The sequence below is a fragment of the Orbicella franksi genome, chromosome 2, assembly GCF_964199315.1.
Source record: "Orbicella franksi chromosome 2, jaOrbFran1.1, whole genome shotgun sequence".
Taxonomy (NCBI): domain Eukaryota; kingdom Metazoa; phylum Cnidaria; class Anthozoa; order Scleractinia; family Merulinidae; genus Orbicella; species Orbicella franksi.
Genome location: NC_138146.1, coordinates 30,274,441 through 30,289,430, shown reverse-complemented (window position 1 = coordinate 30,289,430; position 14,990 = coordinate 30,274,441). Strand labels below are relative to the sequence as shown.

The 14,990-nt window shown below is 38.6% G+C and overlaps 2 protein-coding genes across 5 annotated transcripts in view; both read left to right on the top strand.

The window, feature by feature from the left end:
- The window catches only part of LOC145479219 (sperm-tail PG-rich repeat-containing protein 2-like), a 30,017-nt gene that overhangs the window by 14,084 nt on the left and 943 nt on the right, over positions 1 to 14,990 (top strand). For 2 of the 4 annotated variants that reach the window (XR_014048404.1, XR_014048401.1), the window contains exon 19: positions 8,760 to 12,333. The gene's annotated coding sequence lies outside the window, so the exon portion shown is untranslated. Of the gene's footprint in view, positions 1 to 8,759; positions 12,334 to 14,990 lie in introns of those variants that run through there. The other 2 variants (XR_014048405.1, XR_014048402.1) reach the window with 2 other exon arrangements.
- On the top strand, positions 21 to 4,984 carry LOC145479235 (phosphonoacetaldehyde hydrolase-like). The gene is made up of 3 exons (XM_081457542.1): positions 21 to 273; positions 2,423 to 3,090; positions 3,634 to 4,984. Exons 1-3 carry the CDS (start codon positions 108 to 110, stop codon positions 3,820 to 3,822), a joined length of 1,023 nt encoding a protein of 340 aa, XP_081313668.1. The 5' UTR covers positions 21 to 107; the 3' UTR covers positions 3,823 to 4,984.

Sequence of the window (14,990 nt, the reverse complement as noted above, 5' to 3'; positions counted from 1 at the left end):
TTACCGGAAGGGAATTTTTTTTTTTCATTCGCGCGCAGTTTCGAGGCGTATAGAGAACTTTTGTCGGCTTTTGCCTGCCAAGAAGCACCTCTTCGCAGAACAAGAAAATGCTGTCCACCATGCAAAAGGTGTGCTCTATCTCAGCTCGCTGTCTTCGTCCAGTGGTGAGTTCGACGAGTATTTTGACGCGAAATGCTCACCAAGCTAAAGCCCAGACACCTTCAACGACTGGAAGTCCGAGCTCCGGCGATTACGATTTGAAGCTTGTAAACGGTAAGAAAACCTTCTCTTTGACGCTTCAGAGTTAGAACTTTCGTTTACCTAGTTGTTTCTTTACCGCATGAGAGCATCCTTAGTTCATAGCGGCGTTTGCCATGTGCTACATAAGCCTTTTGGAAGGGTACAGATGCCAAGTTCAATGTCTTTTCCCTCAAAAAAATGATAGTTTGCTAGCGTTTCATAATCTGTTTTCTGTTTCTTCATGACGCTGACAATAGTCGAGCTTAATATTACATTCGCAGTGCAAAAAAATAATAATAAATGAAATTGAGGAAAAGTGAACTTCGCATCTCTGAACCAGTTTTACCGGTATGTGGTGGTGTGCTTTTGCCTGCGTGCTATGGCTACGTATGTGGTTGATCGGATACGAGAATTTATGTGGGTGGAAAGTTGACAACAAATGTGAAAGAAAGAAGCTTCCATTTTCATTTCCTTGCTGGTCGTTTTGCTCAGCTTAGGCTAAATTCTGCATTTCGTGACAAAGGTGTCTTTTCGTCATCGGAGCGAAGAACACCCGCGCATGTCGTTTCTATAGCCATCATTCTCAATGACCCCTGGGACTAAGAAATTTTTTTGGAGAGGTACACTATGCCACGTTCAGCATATTGATGTTTTCAGTGAGACCCCAAGAAGCTTGGTTAATAAGAGATTTGTCACCAAACTTGACAGTTAAGACTTAACGTATTGTACTTTATCAAGTACAATACATTTATAACACAAAATGTTGGACTGGTAAATAAAAAAATCTGATTGGCTGGTTTTGTTATTGGCTCCTTGAGCTTATATGAAGCAAACAGTATAAGCGTATTCCTCCAAACAGGAAAAAAAAGTTTTGCACTTAAGGACACATCATTAGTTTATATCGTTGATTCTGTTTACACAGGAGTTAGAAAGCTGTTTTGAGCACTTTCAGGGCTTTCTATAGTCTGTAGGAGACACACTTCATACTGAAACTGGGCTAGACTGATGTGGGTTGCTTAAAAAGCAACTGGAAAAGATTTGTTTTGAGTTAACACGAAGCTTATCAGCACTGCCTACTTTTGTTACGGTGGGCATACATTCTGCGTATCATGTAAGGCATGGTTTTAAACCACCACGGGCACGCTATGGTTGGGATTGATGCAATCAACTAAGCTACCAAGTGCAGGACTAAGTAAAATTTTCCTACTGTGACCAAATCAAGTTTAATAAACCTGTACTAAAACCAGGTATACCAGAATAGCGGCTTATCTCTAACCAATAACTGTTAATGGCTTCCAGCTGAAAGACGAACTGTTACCTGTCATAAATTGTACTGAAATCCAACTGTAAACATGTACCTGCAGATGGCATGGTGCATGCGCAAAACAAGTGTGAGAGACACAAATGTTGTACTTACTAGGGAGGTGACAGGAAAAAATGTAACAGGCACCGTAAAAGTTTTCAAAAAAGGTGAATGACTTAAAAAAACATGTGATTACCCCTACATTTTATGTTATGAAGTGGAAGTGGTAAGCCTATTCAACATGTGCATGTGATTAGTTTCTGGTTGTGAAAAGAACAGCTATTTAGACTGTATTTTAGCTGAACTAGAGGAAGGCTGTCATCATCAGTGCTCATCATGCTATCGGATGCATAAGGTCTTAAGCAAGGCTGTCAGAGATGCTAAAAGCGGTATATTTGCAACGATGTTGTTATTATAAAACATACCAAAAATGGTTTTTATGTTACCATTTACCACATAGTTTAAAGATCTTTATGAATGTGTTTGCTTTTCTGTATGTAAAGGGAAATTCTAAGGAAATCCGATGACAGCATTTTTGTTGAGATTAAAGGCTAATTATCTTGAAAAAATGCTACCCCTAGTTTTCTTTGTGGATTCCAATAACCCTTGCAAAGATCTACTTTCTCCTCATGGTCCTAATCTGGTTCAAAAACCTTTGTAATTGGTAGGCACCATCCTTACTTAAGCTTAAATGCATGCATAACACAATAAGCATAAATTAGTTTGGTTTCCATTAACCTTTCAAGTGACAGTTTTCATTGAGAAAACTGCAGAATAGATGGACTCCATAGCCGTCAAAATAGTTAGATGAATTCTGAATGAATTTCAGAAGCAGTGTTTCTGGAACTTACAGTTATTTCACTGTTACTCTGATAACAGGTTCTGTTTTGAAGAATCCACGTTCAGAATACAGAATGGTGCGCCAGTACCAAGGAAAGATTAAAGGGGTCATCTTGGACTGGGCTGGTACTGTTGTGGACTGTGGTGTATACTCGCCAGCTGTAGCTTTTTCGGAAGTTTTCAAAAATGAGGGAGTCCCAATCACAATGGAAGAGGCAAGGGAGCCCATGGGAACTCACAAGAAAGTGCACATCTATAAGGTCACACAAATGGAGTCTGTGAGGAGAAGATGGTTTGAAACGTTTGGCCGCTACCCCAACGACCAAGATGTGGATAGGATGTATGCCAACTTTGTTCCGTTGCAAATAGCATGTATCGCGGAGCATTCTCAAATGATCACTGGGGCTGTTGACACTGTAAATTTCCTGCGTCACAATATGGGCCTAAAGATAGGTTCAACAACTGGCTTCACCACACCCATGATGGATGTTCTGAAACCAGCTGCTTCGGATCAAGGCTACACCCCTGATGTGTATGTTGCTGCTGATCAAGTACCTCAAGCCCGCCCATACCCTTACATGGTTTGGATGAATGCTATTCAGCTGGATGTTAATCCCATTGAGGCTCTTGTGAAGGTAGATGATACAGCAGATGGTGTGAAGGAAGGAACATCAGCTGGCTGCTGGAGTGTGGGCCTTGCCAAGACCGTACGTTGATTTTAAATTTATTGAATTAATATTTTTATTTTTAGTGCCCTGCTTACATGTTTAATGTGTTGTTTTGAAATTGTTGACTTCTAATTGAGAACTTGTCAAAAATTGTACAGTAAAACCCTGGGCCATGTTGTGATGCTGTAGTTTACACTTGTCTCCTGCTTAGAGCCTCTTGACTAATCTGTTGGAGTTATAAGCAGTATTCTTATCAACTAAAATTTGCAAGAAATGTCTAAGACATTTTATTGTCTCATTTCTCTTCCACTCAAAATAAATAAAGTTTACACTGGAGTAAATTTGACTCGGGACTTGTCAAATTGCACTTGCTATAACAAGTAACCCTAATTATGAAATAGTTACACGAAAGTACTGGAAACCTTTCTGGAGAATAGTGATGTCCATGCCCATGACCCTGATTAATCATTGCAACTCTAACTGCAGTATATATTGGCACTAGAAGAATAACTATCAGTAAATAATGAAGGCAAGTCAATATTGGAGTAAAGTTCATGGACTCATCACTCTTCTTTTATGCAGGGGAATTATGTAGCCTTGAGTGAAGAAGAAATAGCTGCTCTGAGTGAAGAAGACTATGAAAGAAGGCTTGCCAGGTCTTACGATATTCTTGCTAATGCTGGAGCTCATTATGTCATTGATACCGTCAATGACTTGCCACCTGTGATTGAAGACATTAACCGACGTCTTGCTGCTGGAGAAAAGCCTTAAACATGCAATGACATTCAACACCTTTTGGTTACAAACAAGTTTTTAGCTATCCTGAATCACAACTTTTGTACTAGGGTGTTGGTGCTAAGTGCATGTATACTAAATTTGGTTTCTTGTTCTTTTTAAAGCTTTTAATTGACTTAGTGCTAGACATGCCATAAATGCAGTGCACTGTAGTTCATTTATTGTGTTTTAATACCCCGGTAGTTCACCATGCAGCCTATAATAAATTGCTTATTACTGGCTGTGTGGTGAACAAAGGTTTTGTTAATTAATATATATAGATATTTTATTAGCAGTTCAAAAGGGATTCTAATTACCAGTATCTAATATTTGAATATTGATTTTGTGCTACATACAGTGAACACCTTTTTGCCATGTGGTTTTACCAGAAATTATGGGATTAAATGTTTTGTTACTTTGATAGTAAACAGAGGTTTTAATCAAACATTGTATACTATTTTGAATATGACATTTCACCGCAATTACTGTATACATACACAACATGACTTTTTAAATGTTTATAGGCCATGCCTGAAAGTTAAGTATCAAAGAGAAGCAACTATTGTCTATTTTAAAAAATTTATTCTAAACTCACAGAGCAATTTTAAAATGATTGTTAGAAATAATTGTGTGAAAAATTGCTGTGAGTAAGTAAGGCCCAGTTCTTGTTCATGTAGAACCACATAAGTCCAGCAAAACTTGATTGTTGAAACAAACATTTAAGTTGATGCAAGTTAATTTTTCCTTTACAAATGTAAGCTGACTTCACCGACATGTGAAACTTGTAACACAGATGCTATAAGGATACATGTGCAACACTTTGCTACTCTTGTTAAATGCAAAAACTTAAAAAAGACTTGATCAGTTATGACAGTTATGGTCTAAAGGGCAACAAATGTTATTATCTTAACAGTGTATTCTGAATTTAATCACTGTTATTTTAATCATCAATACATTTTATTTGTGCATCCTGCAATAAAACAGTGTAAAGCATCACTTCTATTTATGTGCAAGGTTGCACAAATAATTTCAAACTCCATCCTATTTTCAAAACACCTAGACTAGGATCATTGTTTTAGTAATCTAGTTTTATCAATATTTATGTATGACATCATTGGTATTAAACCAAATGAAAAAATAAATTAACTATCTATAACTTGTTTATTTCGTTCATTTTTTTGTGCTGGTACATCATGTAATAGCATGAACTTTATGTTGATATTTACCCCTTACATCAATTTGTCTATTGTTGGTAATTCTCATCTTGATTTTGTGACTAGTCCCTTAACATAATTAAGAAATCACCGCATCCTCACTTAATTGGAACAAGGAAGGGTTCACCTTTCATGGTTGTCTCAAGTCAGGGAAAGTCGGGGGATTTTAATACCAGTGAAGGCCGGGAAAAAAACATTGGGGTTGCTGTCTGGATGATGTTGTTCCTATATGAGGAAGGAAAATTTGTTGAAAACTTATCAGTATTGTTGAAATAGTGGAAATGATGGCTAAAGGGAGGCTAGAAGCCCCAGCTACATGTGACATTTGTTACTTTGGTCAGCGGAAGTTTGTTTTTAACAGGGAGAATTTTGAAAAGTGATGTATGTGGCAACCATGCCATGGCTCTGTTCCACACTCCCCTCAAAACTACGGAATTGATCTTCAATATTATTAAGTTGTCGTTGACCACCTCTAGGTCTCATGACTTTGTCACAACACGCATCTTTTTTTTTTGCAAAGTGCAACACATCACAAGTTTCATCTTTGTAGGGTATCAAAAGGTGCTCCAAAACTGAACTACCGGAAAGCATTTATTGCTGCACAACTGAATTTACTTAGGTTTCATTACATCACGTGACAACGGTGGTCGTGTGAAAATAAAGAGCTGGGATCTAGAAGTCGATAACATTCCACCCAAGGTAGGCCCGTGATGCGTGCACATGTGAATTATCAGGAGAGCTGATTATTCGCAATTACATCGGTTGGGTGAGGAGAATAACATGCCCAGCGGGTGAAAAGAAAATAAAGTGACAAATAACGCACTGATGTCGCCTTGGTTGATTAAAAGGGCCACTGATTCATGGTTGACACGAGCGTTGGATAGTTACTTGGCAAGCCTGACAAACCTCGTACTTGTTGAAAATCTAAACCTTTGCATTCAAACTAGTACCCAAGGGCTCTAGAAACATAGTTGGCTTGCAGCAATTAATTTAGTTCGGTGCCGTAGCCAGAAAAAAAAATATGACTAAGGCAATGTCCGTGATTAAATTATCTTCCTAGGGATTTGGCAGTGTTCTATCTTCCCCCTCCAAAACAAAACAACAAAAACGAAAAAAAAAAAAAAAAATGACTGAAGCAAGTGCCTCGGTTTGCCTCATACTGGTGCAGTCCGCATTGTGTGCAACTTTTCAAGTGATGTGGTCACGCGCTGCAACATTGTGCATAGAGTTGTTGATGCGACAAGCAAGTTCTTATGTCTGATGTAAAACGGCAAAAGTGGCCAGATAAAGAACTCATAAATAAACCCCGCAGCTGTTAAACACTTTGCTCTCTCAGGGGCAAAGTGGACGGAAAACAAGAGTTTTGGGAAATGGGTTATAAGTAGGGAGGGAAAAACTCTTCATATTGATTTAGTTGTTTCAAGCAATTACTCGTTGTTGCCGATACTGGACGCTTGGAACGTAAAGTGCTTCCTAAGTCCTAACATGTAAACATAAACGACCACATTAATTAGAAAATCGCTTAATGACGTGTAAATGCAAATCACCTTTCATTCAGATGTTATCAACATCTCGCAGAATATTCTTGTGAGATTAAAATCTTACGTTTTTTAATCTCACAACCTATTTTAGAATCACAAAGTGACATTTAAGATACGATGTTAGCTACCGAATATTGAGATCTTACTCTGTTGTTGACAACCCTAACATTGAAATATTGTGCTAGAGAATTAAGAAACCAATCACAAACTGAATCAACATCGATTTTTTTTTCGTAGCTATGAAAGACAAATGCTTAATTGCAAAATCCACTTTAGGTTGAAGCAATATAATTGATCGATGATTATACCGCAGTCACACAGAGAGAAGCAAACAGGTCGTTAAAGCAAGTTATTGGAAGATCAATCTCTGGATACTTAAAGGAGCTAAGTCACGGTTTGCGCGTCTTGGCAAGTTTAGCATAAATTTTTCGAGTTTGTCGTAGTTCGTAATCCACGTTAATCTTCGCCACCATGACAACCTAGTTCCTTTATGGTTCATTGTTACCTTCTCGGTGTTTTTTTCTATGTCAGTAAACTACTATTTTCAGGTTTTCTTCCATTTAAGGTGTTTTTGTACTTGGCCAAAACAACTCACAGTACAGTGACTGAGTTCTTTTGGTTATACATTCATGAACTGGTTTAACTTGTTTCATCATCCCAGTACGTCATGACGTGTCCAACGGTGGTGTTCTTATCAGTGTCCTACTGCACTGGGTGATCCCGTTCTTCTTGTTCAAATAAGCTATTGTGTTGTACATTTTACATAAGCCCTCTCACTACAGAACGTTTTCATATGAGTACATTGTAACTCACGCTTAATTGATATTGTCCGAAAATATAGAAAAATGTGAAAACAAAATTTCCACTATGTTGACAAGGATTATGAATCGTTACTGATTTCTATATCTTTGAAGAGTCTTTGAAAAGAGTTCGTTGATAAAGAAAACTAGTGGACTAATGTAACGAAAAACCTCTAACATAGCCACAATTTACGCAATACTAGTTATGCAATGGTTTTGAGTTGTATACCATGGAATATCCCACGAGTCACTTGAATTTTTTCAGTATAAACACGAACCTTAAGGCGAGTATTTATACCAAGAAAAAACAAGTGACAAGATTGTTCAATGATCTACCACTGAAATATTTTATGCAATGTCATAGAAAGTGGCCAACACAATCAATGCAACATACGCGCAGCGCATGATGCCGGTATTGTGTAGATAATGTATTCTGATTGGTTGTAATTTCTATGGCATGGTATGAAGGGCTTTCTTTATACTTCGACACTGATTAATAGGGAGTTTTAGCAATGACGACGGCGAAGGCGGGGACGAGGCCTTGTAAAAAATGAATTTATATTTTACCTTCGAATGTCGCAACTGTGTAAATCTGTTCAGTACGCCTATCGGTCTAAAAACTTGCTCAGGCTAAATATGTAATGACAGCGTTCAATTCCAAAAGATACCAAAAATTAGCCATTAATTGCGGTTCGCGTTCTCCAAGATACATAGAACTTGGTCATTTCACGTTGTTGTTTTGCAGAGGACGGCAAAGAAATGTACCAAGATTCAAAACGCACGTACATAGCCATTGTTTTGCTCTTTAAAGGCTGGTTTTCACTAGCGACGGAGTCGAAGTCGAAGTCGGAGTCATAAGAACGCTTGTAACATAATGAAAATCTGAAATCAGAGTCGTAAGTGGAGTCAACCTCGACGGAATCGAAGTCGGAAGAATCAGAACGTTTCCATTTCTTCCGATTCCGTTTACGACTCTGTCGTTTACGATCCAGTGAAAACTAGATTGTCGGAGTCGGAAGCAGAAACGGAAGAACCAACCAATCACAAGGCCCGGAAACGAACATTGTGATTGGTTTATTCTTCTTCTTCTGCTTCAGACTACGACAATCTAGTTTTCACCGGATCGTAAGCGACGGAGTCGTAACCGGATGCGGTGTTCTGCTTCCGACTCCGTCAGTTTGATTTTCACACTTCTGATTACGACTCCGTCATAAGTGAAAACCTTTTGTTTGGTGACGCTCTCGTGGCCGTCGCCGTCGCCGTCGTGGTTTGCTAAAATTCCCTAATAGACACGGGGCTGGGGGTGCACCTCTCTCGCTTGGGGTTTGGAGTGAATACGTGGGAGGCTGAATTCTTTTAATTTTCGTGACTGTTTGTAGGGAGCGCGACCATTCTTTGTGATGTTGTTGAAGCCGCTGATAAAACAACAGCAGAATTGAAAGGCCGAGGTACAGGTAAGGAATATAAACTTCTTTCCACTTGTTCGAAGAGAGATTGGTAATATTAACTAAACAATAATTTATCCCTCTACTGAAAAACTTCTTCATCTGGACTTCATCTTGAACTCAGCACAAACAGATGATCGACATCTACTACCACCCTCGTCAACTTCAGAGTCAATTTCCTTCTATTTAGAGTACACATAGTCAGCACTGAATAACATTTATACAGCTTTTCCCCAAGCCTGATTTACAAGTCAAAATGGCTGCTGAAAATAACTGCGGGACTGACGGTGTGTTTCGCATTTCAACCGAACGTGTCGGCTTTCTCGTGACCGGCAATATGACATGCTTGTGATCAAGAGCGCATATTTCTTTATCAGTGTAATGGCATGTGAAGCCTTTTGTTCTTGGATGTATTAGGTAACCTTCGAATCGACCGAAACCTCAGCTCAACAGTTCACTAAGTCAGAAAAACAGTGGAAGTAATAAACCAAAAACAAACAAATGGTTGATTGCACGGATGGGTCTTTCGTGAGAGCCCCTGTTCACTGATTGTGTTGATTTCATATTGTTCGAGAACTTTTCTTTCTTACAACTACGTCAAGTTTATTCAAGAGTAAACTTTAGAATCCGCCCGTTCCGGAGGAAACAACACTCACAGTGGTCATGTAAATATGAGCCAAAATTTGTTTGGGTTCAAACACGTTCAACCATATTTCTCAGTTTGTTTAGCCTGCGAATACAGCTGGCTCTCGCCCGCGCGCTCGGCCGCATTGGGCTGTGTTCTCACGCTACCTTTTGTTGGTGAATCTTACCCACCCTACCTGGGTGTATGAATTGACTCGTTTGTTTTGTTGTTGTTTGTTCCTGGAGCAACTGCACAATACAGGGCCACTTTTAAAGGTGCATAAATTTAGTGGCTAGTTTGACTCCTTTGGCTCGGGAGTGGATAAAAGAACGAGGAATAATCTATATATGCGTTAAATCCTAGGTCTTTATATTTAGTGGCTCGTTTGGCTCGGGAGTGGATAAAAGAATGTAGAATAATTTATATATGCGTTAAGTCCTAGGTCTATATATTTAGTGGCTCGTTTGGCTCGGCAGTGAATGACAAAGGAGACCCACAGGAGCAAACGAGCCAAACGAGCGACTAACGAGCGCTGTTGGTGAAATCGAGAGTGACCTGTCTTGCTCAAACTACAACATAGAGGGCCTCCCACAGGGATACAATTAGGTTCTCTTGATCTCTTTGTAATTTCACATTTTGCTAAAGTTTCCGTTATAGGAGAAAAAAGGAGAAAAAAAATAAGATTACAGCTGCTAAATTGGTTTGTGCCAAAAGAAGGCAACAGATACGTCATCATAAGATGGTTATTGGAAACTTGATATGAAAAAGGGGCAACAACAACAAAAATACTCTGAATAGGACAGGGACTGAAAATAAAACAAAGAGACAACGCTTTTTTACGAAAACAGCTGAAAAATAAAAATGGTTTTCGACCAGGGACAAAACTAGCAACCACTGCCCATTGTGATCGGCCTACAGAAACATCCTGTTTAATGTATTCTAATTATTTTGTTCCCAATTTTTTGTTATATCATGCGATAAAAATCATATTTATTATTGTTAACAATGATAATCATATATTTTTTTATCTTTTTGTTGTAAGCTATTCTTTGTTGAAAACCGCTTCTGCTATTTTAGAATGGAAATTCTTACCAGAGGCGTCTTCCATTGGATAATGTTGTAAAGTAGGCGGTTTTTGTCGTGATTCTCATGTCTCATGTATTTATGATAACTAGATAAAGCGAGAGCTTTCTTAACCATTTTACGCGTGGCCGCGGTTCAAAGTGTTTATCACGGCGGAGCCTTCGTTGAATGCCAGATGCGGCTACCTTTCTTGCTTGTAGAAGGTAAATTTTACCTAATCGTCCTCATTTGTCGGGGATAAATGCGAAACAAGTCTGATTCATTTGTGCTTGCGGCAAATGCAAAGTGGGAGAGACGTTGGGGTTATAAGATCTCCAGAGATCTCTGAATCGAAGTTAATTATTTTGCAACATTGAATATAGCGGGCTTAAAAAGAAATTCACTTTATTCAAAACAAATTCTGGGCTAGCGCGTTCATTTACTGAGATGCGACATGAAAACTGATTCAGTGTAAGTGGTAAATTTTTCAGACATACTCAGTCTTAATTTTAATGTCGATTTTAGTCGGTCTTGTATGCGATTAGCAAAATTCTCTTATTTGCATCAAGTGTTCGCAATGATTTTCTGACGCGCGAGATAAGGCCGGCCGCAATCGTACACTGACTCCGTCACTCCGTCAGTTTTCTTTGAAACTGATAAATTTTACACTTGGCCGGCCAAGCTAATAAGGGTATACCTTTTCAACTTCGCAAAGATTTTAACATTAAAAATGTAAGGAAACGACGTTTTTTCAGGCCAAACATGGCAGTCGGCAGCTTAAGCCAGGCGAGGCTCGAAAGAGCTGCGTCGGAGTCAACATATTTTGAGAAGCAGCACCAAAATCAACCCAAGCTTTTCCTAGCGGGACGTACCAAATGGAGAAATAATTTTATTTCTTTTGTTTATTATTTTCATTTTATTTTTATTTGTAAGTTATGGTTGCATTGAACTGGAGATAGTTTTTTAAATTTCAAGTATTTATTTGCGCTGTTCTTTTACTCAATCAAAGATCGACGTATTTGGGAGGATTAAGACAGAAATCAAAGCCTCCTGAGATCCAATTCAATATTTTTATTCGTGGGGTTTATTCATGATCGTTTAAATTTTATTAGAAGGAGGCTCGCTTCAAAAAGTTCTTGCTGGCATATGCAAATTTCTGTCTAGATTTTTTATTGTTTGCCGACCATGACAGGTGTGCTCTTTCCACCACAGAGTGAGAACAAAGCAACCAGTTCAGGTGATATTTGCTCACTTTAGATTTCGTCCACTCTCCGCGTGTTTTATAAACGCTGGACACATGAAAGCATACCAGTTAGTAGATGCTGTCGTCTCTATGTCCAATTGCCACAGCAAGGAATTAGCTAAAACATGACTACCAACCTGCTTAGAAAAGAGGCTCTTTATATTAATTAATCGATAAAATTTTCAATATCCAAGTGTGTCTTATAACTTCATGCTGAAACATAATTAAAATGTCTTCGAAAAACAAATTCTGCTGAAACTGTAAAACTGATAATGGATTTCCCTCAGTAACCGAGAAACGAATCGAAACAAAGCGTTTCAGCTAAAAGCGATGCAAATTTTAGACTCAAATTGCTCTTGTTGTTCTTTTTCCCAATTTACCTGCTCTGTTTAGCGAGGGCTGAAACTGGCGATTTATCTAAGATCCCTTTCGTAACCTTTTTTTTTGTTATGCCCTTTGTGACGAGACGGAAACCCTTGAGCTTTGTTTTCAATTTCACCAATATCTTTAGGATATTTTCTCATGTACTCAACTGAGATAAAACTGCAGTGTACCAAAAATCAATACCATATTTTACAATAACTGTCTAATTTCTCGCGCACTGATTGGCTAATTTTAAACATCAATAAGAGCACAGACAGATAAAATTTTAATTAATGCAAGCTTTCAACTGTCAACTTTTTAACCAGTGCATATGAGATTTTAATGACTTTTTTAAGTAGCCAATCAAAAAGCGAGAAAAGCTATCGACAATGTTCTCGTCATTGTTTACGGCAAGTTTACGGCGTCTTTCCCCCTCGATCATATGTTTCCGGCATTTGACCATTTTAGGGCTAGGGCCTTGCGGCTCCCTGAGGGTCGTGGTTCTACAGCCACTTTGACAATGTTATGACGCAATTTATCATCAATACGAGGACAGACGCAGAGAAAACTGACGTCAATTTGTTAAATCGAAAGTGTCTAACAAAATTTAGAATAGCAGCACGCTGAGCTCGTACAAAACTCTCTTTTAGAGATAGACATAATGTAAAGAACACGTCACAGCTCATTTTTTTTGAACGGCAAGATTTCTCCCTTCTGTTAATCTAACAATGACAATGACAATGACAATGACAATGACAATGACAATGACAATGACAATGACAATGACAATGACAATGACAATGACAATGACAATGACAATAACAATAACAATAACAAGAATAATAATAACAATAATAACAAACTTTGTTGAGTACTTTTTCATACAAACTTGAATCTTACATGAATCTGGTAAAAAATTTAGAAATTCAAAAACAAATTTATTTTCAGAAAAAAAAAAAAAAAATTAAATATTCCTCAGCAGAATCCTATTTAATCCTTTTTGTCGCGGGTCGTGGTCGCAGCCGCCGACCAATAAGGCGCAGGGTCTGAGAACAAAAATTGAGGTTTTCCAGGAATGTCTAAAATCCCGAACCGCCTTCACAGAGCCCTTTCTCTTCATCCCAGGCGCAGAAAAGAAGTGCGCACGCGCATCATTTGTTTAGACGTCATAAAGCTGCAACAAATGAGCGAATGAATGAGGAGAGCGTTCTTGTAAGGTGTATTGCCTTGTTTAGCAGACAGGTAAGAAAAGAACAAAGATTCTGTTGCCGTTTAGAAGATTTGCGTAAACTAAAGGTCTTTTCTAGCGAATTTACTTATCCGTGACGCTATTGTCGCAAATTTTCTCTCTGTTGCTTGAGATGTTTGTGATAAGCTTTTCGAAAAGGATTATACAGAAGACTTACACAGCATTTAGAAATTTCTGCACTATCTAGCTTTTATACACAACTTGATCTATGCATCGTTCGAACTCTTCTTTCGTCTTTAGTAATGCCGTAGTTCTTTTACAAATTTCGCCGCTTGGAGCAATCTCTGAGGTGTCTAGTCTCGGATGCCATCGGATAGCTCTTTGTTCTTTACTCCTGTGGCTTCTGTTTAAGTCGTTGAAACTTTCTTCTTTAGTCATTGGTTGTGACCACTTCCGGACGCCGGTTTTTCAATTCAAAATTAAAGAGGCCCTGTTAGGGGGGGTACCCATGTCCCCTGTCTGAATTTTGCCACCAGCCATGTCGGCATTTCGCAAGATTCCTATGTCGCCTGTCGGAATTTCGTCTCAGAGGAGTTGGGTCGGGAAATTTGACCTTGTTCGATTAAAACGAAGCTACAGGTATAACACATCGTAATACCTTTGTTTATTAAAAAAAAACCGACACAGTGCTCTCAAGTCTCACGCATTGAGCATGAGGCTCACGCAAACGAATTCAATCTTGCGCTCTCACGCTGAAACTATTATTTCTCACGCATTGAAGGTTCCTTGCTGTTTTTAGTCCAGTACATATATAATTAAGCATCTCTTTGGATATAATTTACTCCTTGTATGCTTTGCACTTACTTCGAACACTTTTCAGCACTAGGAATTCTTATGCAGAGCCAGCATTTCTCCGGTCAGTGGGTTTAATGATTACTTTAAGGTTACTTTTAAAGCATCACATTTCGACTCAGAATGAAGGAAAAGACTTCTTAGCTACATGTACTTCAATTTTTCAAAATTTCTAAGGGACTGGGGGCATGCTGGGGGCATATTTGGGGCATGCTTTCTAAGGGCTTTGGCATACTTTCGAGCGCTGAAGTTGCTAACCTCCTAGGAGATGTGGGGGCATGCTCCTCCGGAAAATTTTGAAATTTAGACGCTTGGAATTGCTATTTTCAGCCATTTTCCAGTCAGTATTTGGACCTAAAGTACAATCGAACCTATGACTTTTTTTACCATGTTTATGTTTAACAACCGTTCTTTAACTCAAAATCTCAACGGCCTCAATCAGATAATCTCTCCTGTCTATAATCTTCCTTTGAATTTGGCGTAACCCTTACTTTCTGTTGAAGACGAGAAGACCTTGGCAGCTTTCCCCTGTCTCTCTTTTCCTTCCATAATGTCATTTGTTGATAATACAACTTCATATTCTTTTACTGATGACCCACTGATAAAAATATGAAGCAGACTTTCGAAGATTTCTTTCCTTTTTCCTTAAGCATGTTTTTAGGCGTTTTAGGCCACTGCTCTCTCAGCTGAGAATGAGAAAAAAATACTCAGCAATGACGGACTCGATTTGTTCGACGTGGACGTTTTAGCATATATATAAGAAAGCCTGTGTTTCACGACCCGTCGACATCGCGCGTGAGAGAGGAAAACACATTTAAAACTCTGGAAATG

Coding starts and splice junctions, on each gene's coding strand:
- LOC145479235 (XM_081457542.1), top strand. CDS start 108: ATGCTGTCCACCATGCAAAAGGTGTGCTCTATCTCAGCTCGCTGTCTT. Junction 274..2,422: donor CGATTTGAAGCTTGTAAACG/GTAAGAAAACCT, acceptor CTCTGATAACAG/GTTCTGTTTTGAAGAATCCA. Junction 3,091..3,633: donor GTGTGGGCCTTGCCAAGACC/GTACGTTGATTT, acceptor TCTTTTATGCAG/GGGAATTATGTAGCCTTGAG.